At 43.4% G+C, this 23,011-nt stretch overlaps 1 protein-coding gene across 1 annotated transcript in view; it reads right to left on the bottom strand.

The window, feature by feature from the left end:
• Positions 1–5,669: 5,669 nt before the first annotated feature.
• The window catches only part of tsen15 (TSEN15 tRNA splicing endonuclease subunit), a 122,051-nt gene continuing 104,709 nt past the window's right edge, over positions 5,670–23,011 (bottom strand). The window contains exon 4 of the mRNA XM_068037828.1: positions 5,670–8,130. Within this exon, the coding sequence (XP_067893929.1) occupies positions 8,121–8,130 (10 nt within the window). The 3' untranslated portion in view covers positions 5,670–8,120. The remainder of the gene's footprint in view (positions 8,131–23,011) is intronic.

Raw genomic sequence — 23,011 nt, 5'->3', positions numbered from 1 at the left:
TAGTCTCAGTCATCTCATTATCAAAAAGGAGGAGGTGTTGGGTGTCTTGTAAAGCATTAAGGTAGATAAGTCCCCAGGGCCTGATGGGATCTACCTCAGAATACTGAGGGAGGCAAGGGAAGAAATTGCTGGGGCCTTGACAGAAATCTTTGCATCCTCATTGGCTACAGGTGAGGTCCCAGAGGACTGGAGAATAGCCAATGTTGTTCCTTTGTTTAAGAAGGGTAGCAAGGATAATCCAGGAAATTATAGGCCGGTGAGCCTTACGTCAGTGGTAGGGAAATTATTAGAGAGGATTCTTCAGGACAGGATTTACTCCCATTTGGAAACAAATGGACCTATTAGCAAGAGACAGCATGGTTTTGTGAAGGGAAGGTCGTGTCTCATTAATTTGATTGAGTTTTTTGAGGAAGTGATGAAGATGATTGATGAAGGAAGGACAGTGGATGTTATCTATATGGACTTTAGTAAAGCCTTTGACAAGGTCCCGCATGGCAGACTGGTACAAAAGGTGAAGTCACACGGGATCAGAGGTGAGCTGGCAAGATGGATACAGAACTGGCTCGGTCATAGAAGACAGAGTAGCAGTGGAAGGGTGCTTTTCTGAATGGAGGGGTGTGAATAGTGGTGTTCTGCAGGGATCAGTGCTGGGACCTGTGCTGTTTGTAGTATATATAAATGATTTGTAGGAAAATGTAGCTGGTCTGATTAGTAAGTTTGCAGACGACACAAAGGTTGGTGGAGTTGCGGACAGTGATGAGGATTGTCAGAGGATACAGCAGGATATAGATCGGTTGGAGACTTGGGCAGAGAAATGGCAGATGGAGTTTAATCCGGACAAATGTGAGCTAATGCATTTTGGAAGGTCTAATGCAGGTGGGAAGTATACAGTAAATGGCAGAACCCTAAGGAGTATTGACAGGCAGAGAGATCTGGGCGTACAGGTCCACAGGTCACTGAAAGTGGCAACGCAGGTGCATAAGGTAGTCAAGAAGGCAAACAGCATGCTTGCCTTCATCGGTCGGGGCATAGAGTATAAAAATTGGCAAGTCATGCTGCAGCTGTACAGAACTTTAGTTAGGCCACACTTATAATATTGTGTGCAATTCTGGTCGCCACACTACCAGAAGGACATGGAGGCTTTGGAGAGGGTACAGAAGAGGTTTACCAGGATGTTGCCTGGTCTGGAGGGCATTAGCTATGAGGAGAGGTTGGATAAACTCGGATTGTTTTCACTGGAACGACGGAGGTGGAGGGGCAACATGATAGAGGTTTACAAAGTTATAAGTGGCATGGACAGAGTGGATAGTCAGAAGCTTTTTCCCAGGGTGGAAGAGTCAGTTACTAGGGGACATAAGTTTAAGGTGAGAGGGGCAAAGTTTAGAGGGGATGTGCGAGGCAAGTTCTTTACACAGAGGGTGGTGAGTGCCTGGAACATGTTGCCGGGGGAGGTGGTGGAAGCAGGTACCATAGAGACGTTTAAGAGGCATCTGGACAAATACATGAATAGGAAGGGAATAGAGGGATATGGACCCCGGAAATGCAGAAGATTTTAGTTTAGGCAGGTATCAAGATCGGCGCAGGCTTGGAGGGCCGAATGGCCTGTTCCTGTGCTGTACTGTTCTTTGTTCTTTGATAAGCATAATGAGAGAGGAAATGCTAGAAAGTCTGACATGCTTGAAGGTGGATAAATCGCCAGGACCAGATGGATTGCATGGTTGTTAAAGGAAGCCAGGGAGGAAACAGCAGATGCGCTGAGGATCATCTTCAAATCCTCACTAGATACAGGCGAGGTGCCAGAGGATCGGAGGTCTGTGACCGTTATACCATTTACAAAGGGTGCGAGAAATAAGCCAAATAATTATAGGCCGGTCAGTCTGACCTCAGTGGTGGATAAATTATTAGAATCAATTCTGAGAGATAGGGTAAACTGCCATTTAAAAAGGCACGGATTAAATCAGGTATAGTCAGCATGGATTTCTTAAGGGAAGGTCCTGTCTTACTAACTTGATTTGAGTTTTTTGAGGAAGTAACAAGGAGGATTGAGGAGGATAGTGCAGTGTATGTGGTCTACATTGATTTTAGTAAGGCATTTGAAAAGGTTCCACATGGCAGACTGGTCAGAAAAATGAAAGCCCATGGGATACAGGGGAATGTGACAGGTTGGATCCAGAATTGGCTCAGTGACAGGAAACAAAGGGTAGTAGATGTTTTTGTGAATGGAAAGTGATTTCCAGTGGCGTACCACAGGGCTCAGTGTTGGGTCCCTTGCTGTTTGTGGTATATATTAATGATTTGGCTTTGAATGTGGGAGGCAAGACTGGGAAATTTGCTGATGGCACAAAAATTGGCCATGTAGTTGATAGTGAAGAGGAAAGCTGTAGACTCCAAAATGATATCAATGGTTTGGTTGAGTGGGCGGAAAAGTGGTCAATGGAATTTAATCCAGAGAAGTGTGAGGTAATGCATTTGGGGAGGGCAAACAAAGCAAGGGAATACACAATAAACAGGAGGATATTGAGAAGGGTAGAAGTAGTGAGAGACCTTGGAGTGCATGTCTACCCTGAAAGTGGCAGGACAGGTAGATAGAGTGGTGAAGAAGGCATATGGATTGCTTTCCTTTATTGGCCGAGGTATAGAATTCAAAAACAGGGATGTGATGCTGGAATTGTATAAAATGCTGGTTAGGCCACAGCTGGAGTATTGCGTACAGTTCTGGTCACCACATTACAGGAAGAACATAATGGCTCTAGAGAGAGTACAGAGGAGATTTACAAGAATGTTGCCAGGGCTTGAAAGTTGCAGGAAAGAGGAAAGATTGGATCAGCTGGGACTGTTTTCCTGAGAACGGAGGAGGCTGAGGGTTGACTTAATTGCGGTGTACAAAATTATGAGGGGCCTAGATAGAGTAGACAGGAAGGACCTGTTTCCCCGAGCAGAGAGGTCTTAAGGTGATGGTTAGAAGGATTAGAGGTGATATGAGGAAAAACTTTTTCACTCAGAGGACGGTGGATGTCTGGAATTCGCTGCCAGGAATGGTTGTGGAGGCAATAACCCTCAACTCATTTAAAAGGTACCTGGACATGCTATAACCTACAAGGCTATGAACCAGGTGCAGGAAGGTGGGATTAGGCGGCTAGTTTTTTTCGGCTGGTGCAGTCATGGTGGGCTGAATGGCCTCCTTCCATGCTGTAATTTTTCTATGATTCCATGGTTCTATAGTCACTTAGTCCACTTGGCCCACCTCATTTCCCAGCACCAGATTCAGCATTGCCACCTTCCTATTTGGACTGAGAGCATACTTGTCAAGAAAATTCTCCTGAACACAATTCAGAAATTCCTCCCCCTCCTTTCCTTTTACTCTAACGTCATCCCTATCAATATTTGAGGAATTAAAGACCCTCAGTATCATCACTCTATAGTTCTTGCAGATCTCGGTGATCTCCATGCAGATTTACTCCTCTATCTCTCTCACTGTTTGGAGGCCTATAGAATATCCCCAGTAGTGTGATCATCCCCTTTTTGCTTCTCAATTCTAACCTGATGGAGTGAGTGGCTTTAGCAAAGAGGTTTTCCTTCCTTGAGGCAGACACCCCTTCCAAGGTATTTAGTGATAGCTTGCTGTCAGCCAAGCCTTCTATCCATGCAGACATCCCCTTTATCTGCCATAAATTCATCTGATAGTTTGATCTTGAATATCAGAAGAAGGCCTTCTATTGTTTTGAACCCTGAAGAACTGTTTGGCCATGTATTTTATATGCTGCAAACATATCAGAAATGTCTCCAAATTACTCTTGGCTAACACTGATGGACTTGTCAGCATGAATCAGCATCACACCACGAGAAGCAGCACAACACTAATGTGATTGCACATGCAATTGTACTTCAATCCATCCTTATTGCCAAATATCAGATTGTGTCTTTGGGCCAAGAATGTAAACAAAAATGCTTAAATAAATATTTCCCATGCATTCTTTGCTACTCAAAAATGTATTGCATAGAAATTAAAATAAACAGACTCATGCCTTTCCTAAAATAGTAGGCACAATAGTGTCACATGAAGCAGATCCCAATAACACAGACAGTCATTTCTAGGTTTAATTAATTAATTTATTTATTTATTGGACCCAAAATTGGCTTGGTGGCAGGAAACAGAGGGTAATGGTCGAGGGTTGTTTTTGCGAGTGGAGGCCTGTGACCAGTGGTGTACCGCAGGGATTGGTGCTGGGACCCTTGCTGTTTGTAGTGTACATTAATGATTTAGACGTGAATATCGGAGGTATGATAAGTAAGTTCACAGATGACACGAAAATTGGTGGTGTCGTAAATAGTAAGGAGGAAAGCCTTAGATTACAGGACGACATAGATGGGCCGGTAAGATGGATGGAGCAGTGGCAAATGGAATTTAATCCTGAGAAGTGTGAGGTGATGCATTTTGGGAGGACTAACAAGGCAAGGGAATAAACAATGGATGGTAGGACCCTAGGAAGTACAAAGAGTCAGAGGGGCCTTTGTGTACTTGTCCATAGATCACTGAAGGCAGCAGCACAGGTAGATAAGGTGGTTAGGAAGGCATATGGGATACTTGCCTTTATTAGCCGAGGCAGAGAATATAAGAGCAGGGAGGTTATGATGGAGCTGTATAAACTGCTAGTTAGGCCACAGCTGGAGTACTGTGTACAGTTCTGGGCACCACACTATAGGAAGGATGTGATTGCACTGGAGAGGGTGCAGAGGAGATTCACCAGGATGTTGCCTGGGCTGGAGCATTTCAGCTATGAAGAGAGACTGAAAAGGCTAGGGTTGTTTTCCTTAGAGCAGAGAAGGATGAGGGGGGACATGACTGAGGTTAAGTTAGATAGGAAGAGACTTTTTCCCTCAGCAGAGGGGTCAATAACCAGGGGGCATAGATTTAAGGTAAGGAGCAGGAGGCTTAGAGGGGATTTGAGGAAAAATGTTTTCACCCAGAGGGTGGTTGGAATCTGGAATACACTGCCTGAAGAGGCAGGAACCCTCACAACATTTAAGAAGTATTTAGATGAGCACTTGAAACGCCGTAGCATACAAGGCTACAGGCCAAGTGCTGGAAAATGGGACTATAATAGTTAGGTGCTTGATGGCCAGCACAGATACGATGGGCCGAAGGGCCTGTTTCTGTGCTGTATAACGGCTATGACTCTATTTGACAAATCCATGAGTCTTTTTAACATATCTGCTATTTGGTCACTGGAGGGTAGCAATATCACAGAAGCCTGGAATAATACCAATTCCTTTCAACATAATGTGAAACATCAGATTCATTCGAAGTTTAAAGGGGATGATCATGCTAATCCATGATCACATATCATGTAGCTTCTAACTTTATAAGTAGAGTTTAGTGCTACTAATCAGTTCACATAATAACAAAAATAATATAACTATTCCTTTGCTAATTTCTATAGAATGTAATATTGATGTCTTATCAGCAATTTTCATACAATAATTTGGTTGTAGAACATTGATTCAGTGCCAATGAACTGAGAACACAAATTGTTAGCAACCTTTGAAAATGCTAAACAAAAAAATTCAATAAATGATCTAATAACATAGAAAATAGGTCTAAGAGTAGTTGTGCTGCATGAAGCCATATTGTAAAAATCAATCATAATTTTCATACGTTCTTGATCTTTTTGAACCTGTGGGAACAATGTTTTATAATCACACCAAACATTATTACATAAATTAACAAAGGGAGGCATTTCACCTCTAATCTTCAGCAAGAACACAACTCTTATTACTGAAGTTGTTGGTAATAATAATATAAAACTGTTGCATAGAAGTCTCCTCAGTCAGTTGGCTGAGTTCAGATAATCTCCAATCAGCTCCTGGACTTGAGTCCAAAGCAAAAAACCAACTCCAATCTGGCACGAATTGAGAAAAAGTTATCAATCCCACTCAGAGAGGGCAAGCAATGGAGGGTGTGAGAAAACAAATTTGCATCCTAGAACAGTAATGGTCTTCTGAGATTGGAGATGAGACACACATTGAGCAAAGGAAGCTGGAGTCCGTATCTAACACTGCGTTACGAAAGTGCCTCTGTGTTTAGCTGAACACATTTTTTGAGGATTCATTTTTGAAAAATTGAAGAAATGCTAAACTTTAGGGTTTTCAAAGGGGGTCATGTAAAGGCCACTTGGCTTTGAAAAGCAGTCCCTGGAAATGTTTTTAAAAGGAGCACGGAGAGGTCTTGTGAAGAAAACAAGCCTTTCTGGGAAACCACCTGACTTCCAACAACAACAAGCCTTTCTGGGAAACCAGCTCAATAAACAACAGAGAATTTTGGACACCTGGAGAAGTTGTTTACCAGGAAGCGGCAGGTCAGGATTGATGGAGGTCAAAAGGTTGACCTCTTGTCGTTTTTTTTTAAATTGTTTTGAGTTAGGGTTTAACTGTATAAAAAGGGAGAGAACTTCCAAGGAGAGAGGAAACTTCCAAGGAGAGAAGAGAATTCCCAAGGAAGGAGAGAAGATCACAACCCAGCTCAGCTTTCCAGCACCTCTCTAAAAGACCATGAGAAGTCCATTGTGTCAACTCATCTCCTGTCTTTGAAGAAAAGCCTGTTAAATTAATTCTCAACACCGCCTGAAAAGAACAGTTCTAAAAGATCCCAGTGACCCATCGACATATACTTGGAGGCCAGACTGTAAGCCAGTTTTGGAACACAACATATCTCATCTGCTGTTTCTTCAAGAATAAGCAAATATTCAGCCCCTGTGTTTTTTTGTCTGTAATAGAGCTCTAAAAACAAAAATCCCTTTACTTTTCTGGTGTGTGTGTCTAAGGTAAAAAGGGAACTTTAATATTTCATCTGTGTGTTTATGCTTTAAAACAGATAATTTTGTTGTTTATTAAGGAAACCTGGTTAGTGTGTTTTATTCTGGGGAAAAAGAGTATATGATTGACTGTATCGGTAAGTGGGAAAACTTAAATATATGTTGTAACCTGTGGAGAAGTGGGACTAGAATGAACAGTGCACTCCTCCTGTCTCGGTCGTAACAACAGCTTTGCCCAACTTATACAAAAGAGATATAGAAAATCCCAAAGTCAGAAAATACCATGGGCCTGAAATTCCTGGGGGCCATTCTGCCAGTGAAAGTGCAATGGAGCCAAATCCTAACCTGTCCTAGCCCCAGGTTGGAGACCCTTGTCCCAAATCTCAGAGGTGGGGTCATTTGTATGGCAAAGGAAGGTCACCAGTGCTTTCTGGGATGCACCAAATCATGAGCCAATCATCCTCTAGGATCGGTTACCTTAAAATGGCTAGAGTTTGAAGCTTTACTGATAGCATCAAAAGGAAGTCACACCAACTTTTAGCTGGCATGAGTTCTGCTGAGGTCTTTTAAGGACATGAAGGACAGAATTCCCAGAGTAACCTATCCTGCCATAGGAGTCAGCAGATGGAAGATCCATCAAAGCCCCAACCCCATTGCAAGATGACTACTAAAGAAAAATGGGGTGGACTCTTGGAGGAACTAAGTTCTGCCAAAATTCCAGATTTTGTGGCTGATCCATCCCCTTTTCACCCTTGATCCAGGGTGGAATTTGAGGTCCAGAAGTCCTTCTAGTCCTCCTTCCTGTGGTCCAAACAGTAGCAACTACCAATGTGTTTACCATCAAAATTCTTGTCCAATTTGACTTTGAAGAGCGACTTGGCTTTCCAGCCTGCTGAGCAAGCTATTCCAAAAAAACAACCACCGTCTCAGAGAAGTAGTACTTTTTTTAAGGCCTAGCTCAGCCTATCCCTTTTCAATTTATACTCCAGAACAAAGGGACATAATGTTAAAGTTAGAGCTGGATTATTTAGGAGTGATGTCAGGAAGTTCTTCTTCACACAAAGGATTGTTGACATCTGGAACTTTCTTCCCAAATTACTGGGGAGGCTGGGTCAATTGAAAATGTCAGAAGTGAGAGTTTGTTGGGCAATGGTATTCAGATATATGGAAGCAAGTGTAAGTAGATGGAGTTGAGATACAAATTGGCCACAATCTGATTGAATGATGGAATAGGCTCGAGCGGTTGAATGGCCTACTCCTGTTCCTATATTCTTTTGTTCTACTCTCCTTCATTGGTTGTGAAGTTCTTCAGAGCATCCTGAGGACATAAAGGGCATTATATAAATGTAAGTCTGGATAGATGCAAATCCTCCTAAAATATATTTCTAAAATATTATAGCAAGGGAACATATGAATACAGGAACATAAGAGAAATAGACTTACACTGTAGGAAGCAAAATTAAAGCTGTTTGAAGCCAACATAGATAACAAAAAGACAAAGATCACAAAAATTCTCTGGGCTATACTGTTCCAAATAAAAGGTAAAAATACAGAGACAAATTAAAGGAGGATAAAGTCATCTACAGCAGATAAGAAAGAAGAATTTAAACCGGAATCACTTTTCCCTTTTATATCCTACGAGTAGCTTGTCCTCATGGTGAACAAGCTAAGTGGGAGGTAGCTCATTAAACTAGAGCTAATCAGTGATAAGAATGGTACAGAGAAATGTGACTAGCTACCCAGGCGGAAGAATTAGTTTAAGAAATAACTAAACAAGGAGGCTCTTGGGCAAGCAAAGGTGGAATGACAGGAATGAAGGAGGCTTGCTCCTCATTGCAGAGAGCTGTGTCTGAGGAATAGGTAAAGCATGCAGTGAAGCAAATGATTTTCACAAATACCATCACAGGCGCATGGGATCAGAACAATGCTGCTGAAAGACGTTTGGCGTGAAGTGATCGGGCTTCCAGTGATGGTGGCAGAGTGGTAGACAGGATTAGATGCAGGTTATAATTATCATTTCCATGAGAAAGGAGGCAGCAAAAATGCAAGACACCCTAAGGGATCAAATTCAATTCAACTTTGCACAACTAATAGCTATCTTTTTATTGTAAGACTTGCTCAAAGTGTTTTCATCATAACATGCCAAGTATCTTTCTCATTGTCTATTGATAAACATGAAGCTTGGCATTTTCACCACACCACAAAATATAGCTCACGAATCCCTTGATAAGTGATGGCGTTTGATGCTTTCTCTCTTGCGTTGGAGAATGTGCCAATCAAGTGAGCGGTTGTAATTTAAGCTGTCGGGAACCATTCCTAATTAGAAAATGTTTACATTTACATTTACATTTTCTTGTGGGAAAAAAAAGAGACAAAATGTAAGCTTTATGAGGTGATTATTTCCATTTCTTTCTCAAGCTAATACTTAAAAATAGGATGATGTGTCAGCTTCTCAAAAAACTGAAAGTGCAACAGTATGTTTTCAGAAATAAGTATTCAATAATATTAAATAGTTCAGAAGCACATAAGACAATGAGAAATCTAAGGAACATTGTTATCAATTGGATCTAAATTTAATTTTGAAAGCTTGAAAAGAGAGCTTATAGGATGATTTATTGCAAATTAATGTGTGAAACTGTATGCTAATAATAACAAATTCCTATGTCTTGTAGCCTTTGAATAATATACCATAGAAACTGTTTGCTAAAGGGCTTGGATTTGTATCCAGTCAGAATAACGGATTGATAGCCCCCTTGCTCTGCCAGCTATAAGCATTCTAATTGAGGTCAACCTGGAAGGTTTAAGCCCCTTGCCAGCAGGATGAACTGCAGGTGCCAACCAAACAACCAGGTTTAAGCTGACAGTTATTGAACTTACCAAGATTTGACAAAAGAAATCAAATGGTTGAAATTGGTCTTCGCCAGGAGCCTGTAAAGAATAGAACTGAAAATTGGGCAGAGCAAGTAGTGGGCAGCAGATGTGAGACCACTCACTCTGTGTTCCCTTCCAAATCAAGTTACACCATCCCACCCCAGACTCTTTTTTATTGGGGGTTTGAAGGTCGTCAATATCAACCAATCAGATCACTTAGAAGGCAAGACTAATAACTTAGAATCAATTATGTAAGTTGGAGGGCAGGGGTGGGAGTCAGCCTATCATTAATTAGTTTGGCCATGCCAATCATTTCAAAGTTCCTTTTCCTCTTTGTAGCTTGAGGCAAATTAATGAAAAATAAACTGCTGGTTTCTGAGAGTTATAGTTACAGCTGCACCTATTTAGTGTCTGCCCATACAACAACAACAGCAACAGCTTGCATTGAGATAGCGCCTTTAACATAGGAAAACACCCCAAGGTGCTTCACAGGAGTGTGATCAAATGTAGTTAAACAAGTCATTTAAGATGGCGCAGTGGCGCAGTGGTTAGCACCGCAGCTTCACAACTCCAGTGACCTGGGTTCAAATCTGCGTACTGCCTGTGCGGAGTTTGCAAGTTCTCCCTGTGTCTGTGTGGGTTTTTGCCGGATGCTCCGGTTTCCTCCCACAGCCAAAGCTTGCAGGTTGATAGGTAAATTGGCCATTATAAATTGACCCTAGTATAGGTAAGTAGCAGGGGAATTGAGTAAAGGTGGGGATGGGATAGGAATATGGGATTAATGTAGGATTAATATAAATGGGTGGTTGATGGTCGGCACAGACTCGGTGGGCCGAAGGGCCTGTTTCAGTCCCGTATCTCTAAATAAAAAAAATAAATAAGAAGTTATTAGGGCAAGTGACTAAAAGCTTGATCAAAGAGGTTGTTTGTATCAAAGAAGTTATAAACAACAAACCAGTTGCTTAAATGGAGCTCTTAAAAATGTCTCATTTGCCTCAGAGGACCATGCCCAGTCACTTTCTTCTGTGAAGTTTTATTTTCTTCAAGATCAGTTACAGAGACTTTTTTGAGATAGGAACAGTGTTACCTTTGAGTAAATGCACGAACTTGTTTTGCTTTGCATTCTTATAGCTGCACTTAACAGAAGCTGGAAATAAAATCGGAAGTACTGCTGGAGTAGTTATAAGTTTTACTTACTTTAAAAGCATTCAGAGTTAATATACACACCAAGAATTGCAGCAAATCAGGCATATAAAACAGGGTGAGTATTGACAACATTATGGCAGCCAAGGAGTCGCCGGCAGAGGTGGGATTATTTCTCCAGAACAACAAGCCCTCAGACTCTCTCGGAATAAATCTGATGCCTTCAGCAGTCATATTCCACTTCAGTCATTTTTAAATTCATCACTACTGCAAACTCTGTTCTTAGGTATTGTCTTTTGATCTGGTATAAGGCCCTTATTCAGTGCTGCTTTTGAGTTGTCAGTTTTCTGGGGGCTATGCCAACTTTTTTGAAGTCATTGGTCAGTTTTTGTGAGTTATCCGGGTTGCAGTGTACAAAGAATGCACACCAAAAACACCATATAATTGGATACAAAATTGACCCAAGTTGGCAATCTCACGCAGAGAGACCACAAAGATTGAGAAGTGGAAATTTCACAAAGGTGCAGTAGACAAGCCTAGATGTTCCTCTATAGCAGTGTTCCTACAGGAAGTGCATTGGGAATACGCTTTTGTCTACCAGCGTGATTCCACTCTGACCCTACCATATTTTCCTTCCTTGGATTAATCAGCATGTTCGTGGCAGGCTCCCAGTGCTGTTTAACCTCTCTATTGGAAATTCACCTCTGGAAGGAGGGAGATCCTGTAATGTTGCCATATTTAAAGGAACATGGTGTCAACAGAACAGCAGTAAGCAAGCACTTGGAAGAACGACTCAGGTCTGAGACCTCAAGTTCTCACTCTCTTCCTTAGGGATTTTATGGGCTCCAAGTCTGGAAGAAAGGCCTGAGCAAAGAAAGACAGCAAAAGGTATTGTACATGTTCAGTGGAAGAAGGTGTCCTTGACATTCAATACTACCTCATCAAACATCCGACATGGCCATTCAATGTGGGAAGAGGTTTAGTATCTTCATCAGCCAAAAGGAAACAGTCGCACATTTTACCAATGCCTGTTAACAAGAATGTTTTATATTTCAACACATCTTACCCTGCCTGTGTTGCACATCATCTACTACTTTGTACAGGTGCTTTTTATGAAGGAGGAAATGGTCCAAGGTTTCTCTGAAACCAATTCTAATGGTGCCAACTGAGATTAGCTAACTCAACACAGAATAGAAATTGAACCTGGGATCTTCTGGTCTGGGTGGCTTAGTGCCAAACCACATAGCCACAAGCAATAGAAGGTGCTCTGGAATTAATATGGATTTAAGATAATTGGCAAAAGTACCGGGAAGATGAGAATTTTTTTACATAACAGGTTGTTATGACCTGGAATGCATTGCCTGAAGGGGTGGTGGAAGCAGAGTCAAAAGTAACTTTCAAAAGGGTTATGGGGAAAGAGCATGGGGAGTCGAATTAACTGGATAGTTTTTAAAGGGCCGGCATGAGCCCAATGGGCCAAATGGCACTGTAAGATTCTATGATTCTTTTATTTTTGTTAGAAATGACTGATAATCCCCAAAGTAAAAAAAAAGACTTTAATTTTCCACCATTGGGTCTGAGTTAATATCCAAACCAATGAGCATGTAAATTATTCAATGCAATTTCACAGTGATTCATCAAATAGCAGATGTTCCAGCTTGCTTTGAAATTATTTCAGGGCTCAATCAGAGCAGGAAAAGCTTCTGTTGTGATACTGTGACGTAAAAAGCTAAGTGATCGCTTCTTCTGGTATATTTAGTGGTACAACAACTTGCATTTATATACAGTCTTTAACATGGCAACATGTACCAAGGTGCTTCACAGGAATAGTATCAGACAAAATTTAACACCGAGCCACATAATTATTTATCTTTCACCAAAATCATGGTCAAAGAAATAGGTTTTAAAAGGAGGAGAGAGAGAGGCTGAGAGGTTGAGAGAGGGAATTCCAGAGCCTCGGGGCCTTGGCAGCTATCAACATCCTGTAGTGTTTGATCTGGGGGAGGGGAAAGGCGGGAGAAGTTAATCATCATATTGAAATTAGTCCTTACTCCCCCTCCATCCTGACTCCTTTGTGTTCGATTCAAAACCATTGCATAACTACCTTGTAGCAGTGGCTGAATCTTCATGTGTAGATTATTGCATATCTGTAACTACTGCACCATGTGCCCTTGCAATTACTCTGTGGGATATTAGCACACGAGCACTAACACACATTTGGATGACAATTCTTTGTCAATTATTTGAATGGTTGATCTTAAAATAAATGAGTAAAGCATCTACTAAATTAGCAGTTAAAGGAACAAACGCCACAAGCATCCATATGCTAATATCGCACTGTGTAATTTCAAAGCTATTGAGATATGTTTCTTTTTAGGTTTTTGTTCGATCTTTACCACTGACTTTCATGATCAAACTCCCTCCAGCTTTCATAAAGTGGTAGAACTGGTGCACCAAAATCCAAAACTGGACAGAAGTTACTACAGGACAAACAGGCTTTGATGCTTGCTTGATTGATGATAAAAATTCAGAGAAAGCCTGAATAATGAAATCCTCCACATCACAAGGCACTGAAGCAGAATAGCTGCCTTCTGTTTTTAAAAACAAGTTTTGGTGCCTGCTTTACATTTTAGAATTTTCCAGACAGTATGCTGCAAAACCAGACTGTCCAGGCCACAACTGCACTGGCTGCGATCCTAAATCGAACTGTCTTTGGCTGCAGAATTTGATCCAGTCCTTGTCAGTACCCACTCATGAACAGCTGAATGCCTGTGCATATTGGGAATGGTGCCATCACTATTTCCTTCCCCCCCCCAACAACCTCACCCCCCGCAATACGATGGAGCGCTCTGTTACAGTAAACTGTTCCACCTAGATGGCAAACAGAGATACTGTAAAGTTTCCCTTGTCAAAGGAACTGCGTCAGATGACTATCAAAAGCTAGATCTGAGTGGGAATCTAGCCCTTTATGCAGCATAATCATCGTCATTTTAAAACAAGACAGCAAACATAAATATAATAAAATATCTAAGATTTTATTGCATTGAAAATATAACAACTCACATTTATATAGCCCCTTCCATGTAAAATAAATTCCAAAATGCTCCACAGCTTACTGCGGGTATCATGCTAGGCTACCACCTGCCAAGAATGAGGCACATTAATTTTATCATGAACATTGATTTTAAACTGTTACTAGAGTGAGGGGAGGCCTTGTTGAACAGATCAGTCATGGCTGGAAAATACTTTTGCATATTAACAGTGGCCGGAATTTTACGCCACCCCAGCGAGCAGGAAGGTGGCGGGGTGGGGTGGCATAAAATGGAGCGGGAGGGTCCGGGAGGACTTTCCGATCCGCTCCCGCCTCTGCCCCACTTTACATAGGGCGTGGGGCGGGGGCGAAAAATGGGCCACCTGCCCCAGGCCAAGCAAGGCCCTTAAGTTGCCAATTAACGGCCACTTAAGGGCCTTCGCCCACCTCCACAGGGATTTTACCCAAGGCAAGCGGGTGTCCTGGAGTCAGGAAAGGCCACCCGGTGAAAGCTGGTGGCCTCTCAGCAACCCGGGGATGGGCCCTGACAAACAGGCATAGAGTGCCCGATTGAGGGCCGCCCCCGCTTCCCCAAACACCCACTGGACCCAAGACACCCCCTTCCCCCCAAATGACCACCCTTGCCTTGCCAGAGCCAACCGATTACTCCCAGTGGGGCAACCCAAACTTACCTGCACTCCTGGCTCCACGTCCTCGGCTGGGCTGCAGACCCAGCAGTGGTCACAGCTCCCAGTGGTGCTGCTGGGACTAAGAGCAGCCAGCCCGATGATTGTCCTGCAGCTCACTGAGGTGGGACTTTCTCCCTTAAGTGGGTGGAAGACCCGCCTCAGAACAATTAAAGGCTGGGGACTTGTAAAATGCGGGACAGATCCCTAGGCTAGGCGGAAGCTCCTGTCCGTCTGAGGTAAAATCCAACCTAATGTTTGGAACAACAAAGCAGCTATTCCCTGACATTCAACCCACAATGAACTTTTGATCACCAGACGTTGAAGGTGGGGGAGCTCGCATTCCAGGTTGACTGCTAAGATGGCCGAATACACAAACGGACATGGTCAAACCAGCTAGTCACATGACTAACCTCCTGGGCAACCTGAGTTTTTTGAATTTATACAAAATTTATACAAAACAGTTTGGACAGAAAGCTGTTTGCTCCTGGACTGAGAAGATCTCTCCTGTCTGCTCACTTTTCTTGCTCACAAGCCTCTGAATCCATTGAAGACACATGAACCCCAAGAGAGAAAAGTCTCCTACAGCGAACAAGGTTTACGAAGAATACTGGGGCCCAACGAAAAGCAAGATCTACCTACAATGAAGGACTCTACAGTGAGCTCAAAGAACCGTAACAACAACTTTTCAGATATTACCTCAAACCTTTCCACTTTCTTTTTCTTCTGCTCTTTTCTCTCTTCATTTGCATGTGCATATCACATATGCATGCTAGTTTGGGCACGTCTTGTATCCATAGGCGTTAGCCGAATTAAAGTTTAAGTTTAAGTTTAAGATTAAGAAAATTTCATCTTTCTTCCTTAAACCTAAGAAAGCCTGTTTGTGCTGGTTTCTTTGTCTTATATTTGGAAAGCAGTGAACAAAGATTCACCAATGGGGAGCTAAAAACATGAAGTGCTTAAAAAATAAAGCCCTGTTACAGTAAGACCAGGCGAAGGCTGAAAGGGAACCCTAGACCTCTTTCTCAGCTGGTTGTAACAGAGATTTGGGTGCTAGCATCTGGAATTGGCCCACAGACAAATGAGAGAAATTGGAAGTGGGAAGCCAAATTGTTCCCAATCAAAAAAGAGCAAGATTACTACATGTTTTCTTGTGGTTGTGTCTACTTCAATACTAACATGTCTGCAACTGCATCTAATAACTCTCCAAGACAGGGTGAAGTAACTTGGGATAAGTTAAAAGCACTGTCTATGGAGGAGTTGAGAAAAATGGCTGAGCAGTGTGGGATCACTGTGCGTAGCAAAGCTAGGAAGCATGAACTCCTAAGGCTACTGGCCAACCATTTTTCCCTTGAATCTGAAGAAGCAGAAGCAGGGTTAGGAGCAGACTCCGACGGGATATTGTTAGTAAAGATACAATTGGAAAAGAGGAAGCTTGAATTTGAGGAGAGGTAGAGAGAAAGAATGTTCCAGAAAGAATGTGATCAGAGTTGAGTTAACTAGGGGCTTGAGTTAACTAGGGGGCGACAGAGTAACCCCAGTGAAAGCATGGCCAATATGGAGGAGCATAATTCAGGGATGGGTACAAAATTGTAAAAACTAGCTCTACTAATTCCAAAATTCAATGACGAGGATGTAGAAGTGTTTTTTTGTGTTCTTTGAGAAACTGGCAAGGCAGCTAAAATAGCCAGCTGAGACCTGGCCTCTTTTACTACAAAGCAAGCTGACTGGAAAAGCCCATGAGGTTTATTCCCTGTTGCCAGATGAAAGTTCATCAAATTATGAACTGACAAAAAATGCTATCCTCGGGGCATATGAATTAGTACCCGAAGCCTATCGGCAAAAGTTTAGAACCCTCAAGAAGCAAGCTAATCAAGCTTATCTGGAGTTTGAAAGAAGTAAGCAGCTGGCTTTTGACCAGTGGCTGAGGGTTCTTAAAGTACAGCTCAGCTATGAGAATCTCAGAGAAGTAATTCTGTTAGAAAAATGTAAACAATCTCTCCCACTCTCGATAAAGACCCATGTAGAGGAGCAGCCGGTTCAGAAAGCCCGGCAAGCGGCTGTTCTGGCTGATGAGTTTGCTTTAATTTATGAGTCAGTTTCTCAGGGGAGAACCTTTCCTAGTCACCTCCACAAATCTGTAAAGAACAAAGGGTGGAAAGGTGATAGGAGCCCAAGCAGTCCTGGGAGAGAAAGGAAAGCAGGAGACACAGGGGACCCTCCTCTAGCCAAAAAGGAAGGTGCTGTGAGCAAGAGTGAGACCCGGAGACCTGTGTTCTTCCATTGTAATAATGCAGGGCATTTAAAAGCTGACTGCTGGAAATTAAAGGGAAAACCTGTACGCTTAATCAGGGCAAACCCGCTCAGTGAAGAAGCGAACCTGATGAAAAGCACAGCTGAACAAACTGTGGCTTTGACTGTAGCAAGAGTGAGATCCAGAAAGCTTGCGGCTGCAACTGCAGGAAAACTTAATAGGATTCCTGAAGGTTATCAGGGTTTTGTGTCCAAAGGGAAAGTAACCCCATACCCCTCGAGTGGGGCAAGCAAGACCATAGTAATTCTCAGGGACACAGGGACCACTAGATCCCTTTTACTGGGAAAAGGCCTGACCTTTCCCCCAGAGAGTGCAGTGAACACCGGAATGGTGGTGAATGGTATTGGAGGGCAGTGTATGCCTATACCTGTGCACCGGGTGCACCTGGAATGTGACATAGTTTCGGGACCAGTGACTATAGGGATTGTCCTTAATTTGCCAGTGGATGGGGTTGACCTGCTCCTAGGTAATGATCTGGTGGGGATGAAGGTGGTAACCCACCCCCAGGAGTGAAAGAGAGACTGCAGGAGGTCAGAGAGACAGGGCTGTGGCAGGAGACAGACCCCTGCAGTTTCCCTGAATGTGTAGTGGATGAGGCCATGAACAAACCAGCTCCCCCAGAGGAGACTGCATTGGCACTGCAGGCAGATGACCAAGAAGTCTGCCTGTCTGAGACTTTCTTTGGAAAGTTAGGAAACCCATGGAATGAATTAAATGGATTTTCCCAAGCTGAAGTTCAGTGAGCTGACCCAGTATTGAGAGAGTTAGCACAGACTACCCAGTCTGAAAGTGAAGCAGAGGGAGTCCCTGATTGCAACTATTTAAAGAATGAGGTACTGATGAGGAAATGGAGTTCTCCTCAGAGACCTGAGAGTAAGGAGTAAGCAGTAGTGGTGCCGCAGAAGTACCGGAGAGAAATATTAAGAAGGGCCCATGAAACTACAGTGGCTGTACATGCCGGTATACGAAAGACCAAAGCCTTCGTAAGACAGCAGTTTGACTGGCCAAAACTCCACAAAGATGTGGTGGAGTACCGCAGGAGTTACCACATGTGCCAGGTTGGGGGGAAACCTATAGTGAGACCTGCACCTGGGATGCCAAAAAGGGGGCAATTAAAGCAGCACTGGCACCAAGAGAAGACAGGCCGTAATAGGTTTTAGGATTTATGAATGAATGGGAATGAATGAGAAAAATGCATGTTTTTTTCTGTATCTTACATTATTCGAGGCCCTTTTAATCAAATGCTCTGTCTGCTCCTTTTCTCAAGTTGCATTTCATTCCGTTGGGTGTGGAGGTGACATGCTAGGCTCCCACCTGCCAAGAATGCGGCGCATTAATTTTGACATAAACAGTGATTTTAAACTGTTACTGGAGTGAGGGGAGAACTTGTTGAACCGATCAGCTGTGGCTGGAAAATACATTTGCATATTAACAGACAGTGTTTGGAAGGACAAAGCAGCCATTCCCTGACACATTCAACCCACAATGGACTTTTGATCACAAAACATTGATGGTGGGGGAGCTCGCATTCCAGGTTGACTGCTAAGATGGCCGAATACACAAATGGACATGGTCAAATCAGCTAGTCACATGACTAACCTCCTGGGCAACCTGAGTTTTTTGAATTTGTACAAACCGTTTGGGCAGAAAGCTGTTTGCTCCTGGACTGAGAAGATCTCTCTCCTGTCTGCTCACTTCTCTTTCTCACAAGCCTCTGAATCCACTGAAGACACATGAACCCCAAGAGAGAAAAATCTCCTACAGCGAACAGGTTTAAAAAGAATACTGGGTCCCAACGAAAAGCAAGATCAATCGACATTCAAGGACTCTATAGTGAGCTCAAAGAACCATAACAACAACTCTTCAGGTATTGCCTCAGGCCATTCCACTTTATTTTTCTTCTGCTCTTTTCTGTCTCTATTTGCATGTGCGCACGCATATCCATGCTAGCGTTGGTACATTGTGTATCCGTAGGCGTCAACTGAATTAGGGTTTAAGTTTCAGTTTAATAAAATTTCACCTTTCTTCTTTAAACCTAAGAAAGCCTGTTTGTGCTGGTTTCTTTGCCTTATAATTGGAAAGCTGTGAACAAGGATTCACCAATGGAGAGCTAAAAACACGGTGTGTTGAAAAATTAAAACCCTAGACCTCTTTCTCACCTAGTTGTAGCAGCGGGAAAGGAGAGATTAGTACCTGGAGTTTCCTCAAAGTCAAGGTTCCCAGCAGAAGTTAGGTGGGGCAGGACGTCTGGCCACTGGCCTGGCCCTACTAATTATATTAAGGGCAGATTGCCAGCTCTATGTGTATCTTTCTTTGCTTTCTTGACCATAACTGGGAGGGAAAACCTGTGCAGCTGCAGCTTTTCAGTCACTGCAGCAGCTGAAACGGGAAGACCACCACTTTTGGAAGACGCAGCTGCGATTCAGCCGGGAGACATCTGGAGATGGGCTGGAAAGCAGGAGGGCTGGTAAAAAGGCGGAGGAAGGTGACAGAAGGGAAGCCCAACATCTTCCTACTGCCATGTCATATTTACAGAATTGGGAACGGCAGTGACGCAGCCGCCCGCCAATTGGAGGCAGGTGGTCAATTAGTTCAATTAACTGGCCAATTAGCAGCCACTGCCCCTGCCGCCATTTGACCAGTGTGGGAACAGGCCCCTGCCACATGGGGAGACCATCAAGTAGACCATGGCGGCCTCCCACTGTGTTCCCAGGGGTTGGTGGGGGTCATCCTTTATAGCCACTCAATGGCCCACAGAGGGGCCTCCCCACCTCCATGGCTCCACACCACTGCTAGACAGGTCACCCCTCCAATCGCTGGGGCCTGCCTGCCTGACCTCCGCACATTCTTACCTGCCCCTCAGCAGTGCCTCAACATGGATGTGCCCTCTTCCTCTCCCTGCAGCCACAGCAGCTACCTCTGTCAGTGGTGCTGCCAAGGTGGCCAAGCTGCTGAGCTGCTGGCCTCTGATTAGGCTGGCAGCTCTGAGAGATGGGCCACCGTTCTTATTTGGAGGGTGGTTCCAGCGGCGGCGGCCTCTTAATTGGCCGCTGGTAAAAGATCCCAATGTATTATTTGAAAAAGAGCATGGGAGTTCTGCCCAGAGTTCGAGCCAACATTTGTCCTTTGACCAATCTCAATAAAACAGATTATCTTGCCATTATCGCATTGCTTTTTATGGATCTTGCTGTTCACAAATTGACTGCCGGATTTTTTACATTACAACAATGACTACACATGGAAAGTACTTCATTGGCTGGAAAGTGCTTTGGGACGTCCTGATGGTTGTGAAAGGCGTTATATAAATGCAAGTCTTCCTTTGTCACAGAAAAAGTGAGCTTCAGATAACCCTTGTTCTCCAGGATGATCCTAGAACAGTGGATGGTTTAGTTCGATAAAGTATGATAGACCTCAACGTGGTCCAGCCACATAATCATATTGGATAGTTAAGCCAGTGATTCCCCAGATACAGTAGACATGAAGGACTGACAATAGAGGTTCAAATGGGGGAAGAGCATTTAAGTGAGAGATGATGATTGTTTTACTGGGAACACAGGTATCAAAGATAGACCTCGATTATAATGCATTTTTATTCCCTTAATTCTGGCTTTAGAAAGTATTGTTTATATTTCTGTGATCTGACATTACAGTATGCAGCATTAAAAACATAGTTTGCAAATGCTACATACTGTATTTAAAAATGCTGCTTAATAGCAGCACATGAGGATGATGTGTAGTAGGATGTGTGTTCATGTCATTTTCTCACATTGTAAGCTTCCAATCTCTGCTGAGGAAACAGTCATAGCAAAGATCAAGTTTTTCCTCACATGGGGAAGGATCATTGAGGAATGAGTCACCCAGCTGTTCTCCCAAGTGCCTACTTATATAGTGTCACATCCACCTGCCCGCTTTGCTGCAAAGAGGAAGAAAAACACATTTATTTTAGATGTTAGTTCAAAAGAGTTTGTTGTTTTAACTCACATGGTCTCGCTGGTTGAATAAAATCCTCTTAATATACAGATTTCCTATTTAAAGCAAAGATGATCACAGAGCTACCAATACTAGGATGCTTGTTTAAACAGGGACATTCCATCTCTCGACCAAGAGAAGAATGCTATCTGTGAAATATCCTACCCTCCCAACAAGGGAAGATGCAAATGCGGGGGGCGATCTTTGGAAAAGTTGGGGAATTACAAAAAACGGTATTTGCAATGTATATTTTTAATCATTCTGAATGGTTCAACAACTTATAATTGTACAGCACTTGTCACGTAATGGAATGTGTCAACATTGGGCAATGAACAGGCAGTGCGAGAGTGGTTAGGGGAATGTGACCTCAAGCACAATTGAAGAGGTAGGTTTGAAGTTGGAGAAGATGATAGTAAGACAAAGAGACTGAGGAGCATGATTCTGGAATGCGGGAAGGGTGGCTGAAGGCTGTGTTACTGATGGAGTGGAGGGAGGAGAGGCTCATAATGGGCCAGTCTCATTCCCCCCACCCCCCCTCAAAACCGCCCCACAACCCCCAGCCCTGTCCTCGGTTTCCGTCCATCATACTGGCCTGTGCTCGGCCGTCTGTCCAGGAGAGGCAAGGGAATGGGGAGGTGAACAGACTAGGGTGGACCTCCTACACTTCTACCTCTTGTCCTGTCCATCGTCTTGCTTCATGCCTCTCTCCAGTGGATTGAGTGAACACTGAGTGAGGAACCAAGGGTATGAGCCCACATTCAATCACTCTGTGCCATACCGTATTACAGCTTTGTCAATTTATAACCTCACTAAGTTAGGATGTGGGAAGTTATTCACATCAAATTCATATAAAAGAAAATTCAATCTCAAATTAACTTCAGAGCAAGTCTTGTGTAGATTCAAGACATTCCAAAGTTAGTTACCTTTATAGTAACATAATATCTGATTTCTCTTAATTCATGACCTGAATAGTGTTTTTGTGTGGTCTCACTTTAGAAACTGAAGCAGACACTTCTTCTTTTTCTTCTTTGGCCTCCTTGTCTCGAGAGACAATGGGTAAGCGCCTGGAGGTGGTCAGTGATTTGTGAAGCAGCGCCTGGAAACTGAAGCAGACACTAGTGTCTTGGAATCAAAGGTTTCCACAAGGTTTCTCTCTGACATGAAAAATCATCTAAATTCTAAACTGTGCAGCAACAGCACCCTCTGCAGTTCAAAGTGAATACAGCACATATAATTCTCAAAGAAAAAGCCAGAGGGAGTACATCACATTTTCCTCTATCTTCCCCATTTAGATCAATGAATGACCCCGATATCTTCATTACATTTAGAGACAGTTACAGTTTCTTTTTATTTATACAAAGATCCTTACATTTTGTGAAGCTGATTTTACTTTTTTACTACGCAGGATAGAATGGCACTATGGTAGTTGGTCCAGTTAAGCGTAAGTTAAGAGTAACCTAGAAACCATTTGTTTTGGGGGTCAGGGTGATTTTCTTTTTGACTTTGCTCGGTATAGCTGGGTCAAAAAGAGTTCCAAGTTCCTGTCTGCACACAGCAGCATCATTGGCCAATGCGAGGGTTAGTGGCCCAGTTGAACAAGAGAGAATCCTTGATACGTTGGGCTGAATTTTGTGGCTAGGCCCCAGGGCCCGCTGTCGGCACCAGAAACAGGAGCTGCTGCCCCCCTGGGCGAGGATCGATTGGCCACAAGCAATTTTCCATCAGCTGGCCTATTAAGAGTCATCAGGCGAGGTGACAGACGACTAAGAGAGCTGAGGCGGGCACAAAAGTGCCAGAGACAGTGTGATGTCACACTGTGGCAGTTGCTGGCACTATATTTAAAGGGCTGCCAGCACCAACACCATCCAGCCTTCCAGGACATCTGCAGGAAATGAAGACCTGAGGAAGAAATCAGCTGAGACAATACCAGAAAGAAGACCCTGGGCGGCCCCACGGGCAGGCAGTCCTCTCCCAGGGACAGGAGGAGGAGACTGGCCTGAATGACCAAGCAAGCCTGGATGGAGATTGCAGAGGAGGTCAGCAGCTGTGGGGTCACTCTAGAACCTAGCTCCAGTGCCACAAGAGCATCAATGACCTTATTCGTTCTGCCAGGGTGAGTACGCCATATCGCTTTTCCCTTTGGGCTTGCATGTGGCACCATGAGAGGATGGGTTTGGTGCAGAGG

The sequence above is a fragment of the Heterodontus francisci genome, chromosome 8 (genome assembly GCF_036365525.1).
Source record: "Heterodontus francisci isolate sHetFra1 chromosome 8, sHetFra1.hap1, whole genome shotgun sequence".
Classification (NCBI taxonomy): domain Eukaryota; kingdom Metazoa; phylum Chordata; class Chondrichthyes; order Heterodontiformes; family Heterodontidae; genus Heterodontus; species Heterodontus francisci.
Note: the sequence above shows the minus strand (reverse complement) of the source record. Positions and strands in the feature narration are given on the sequence as shown.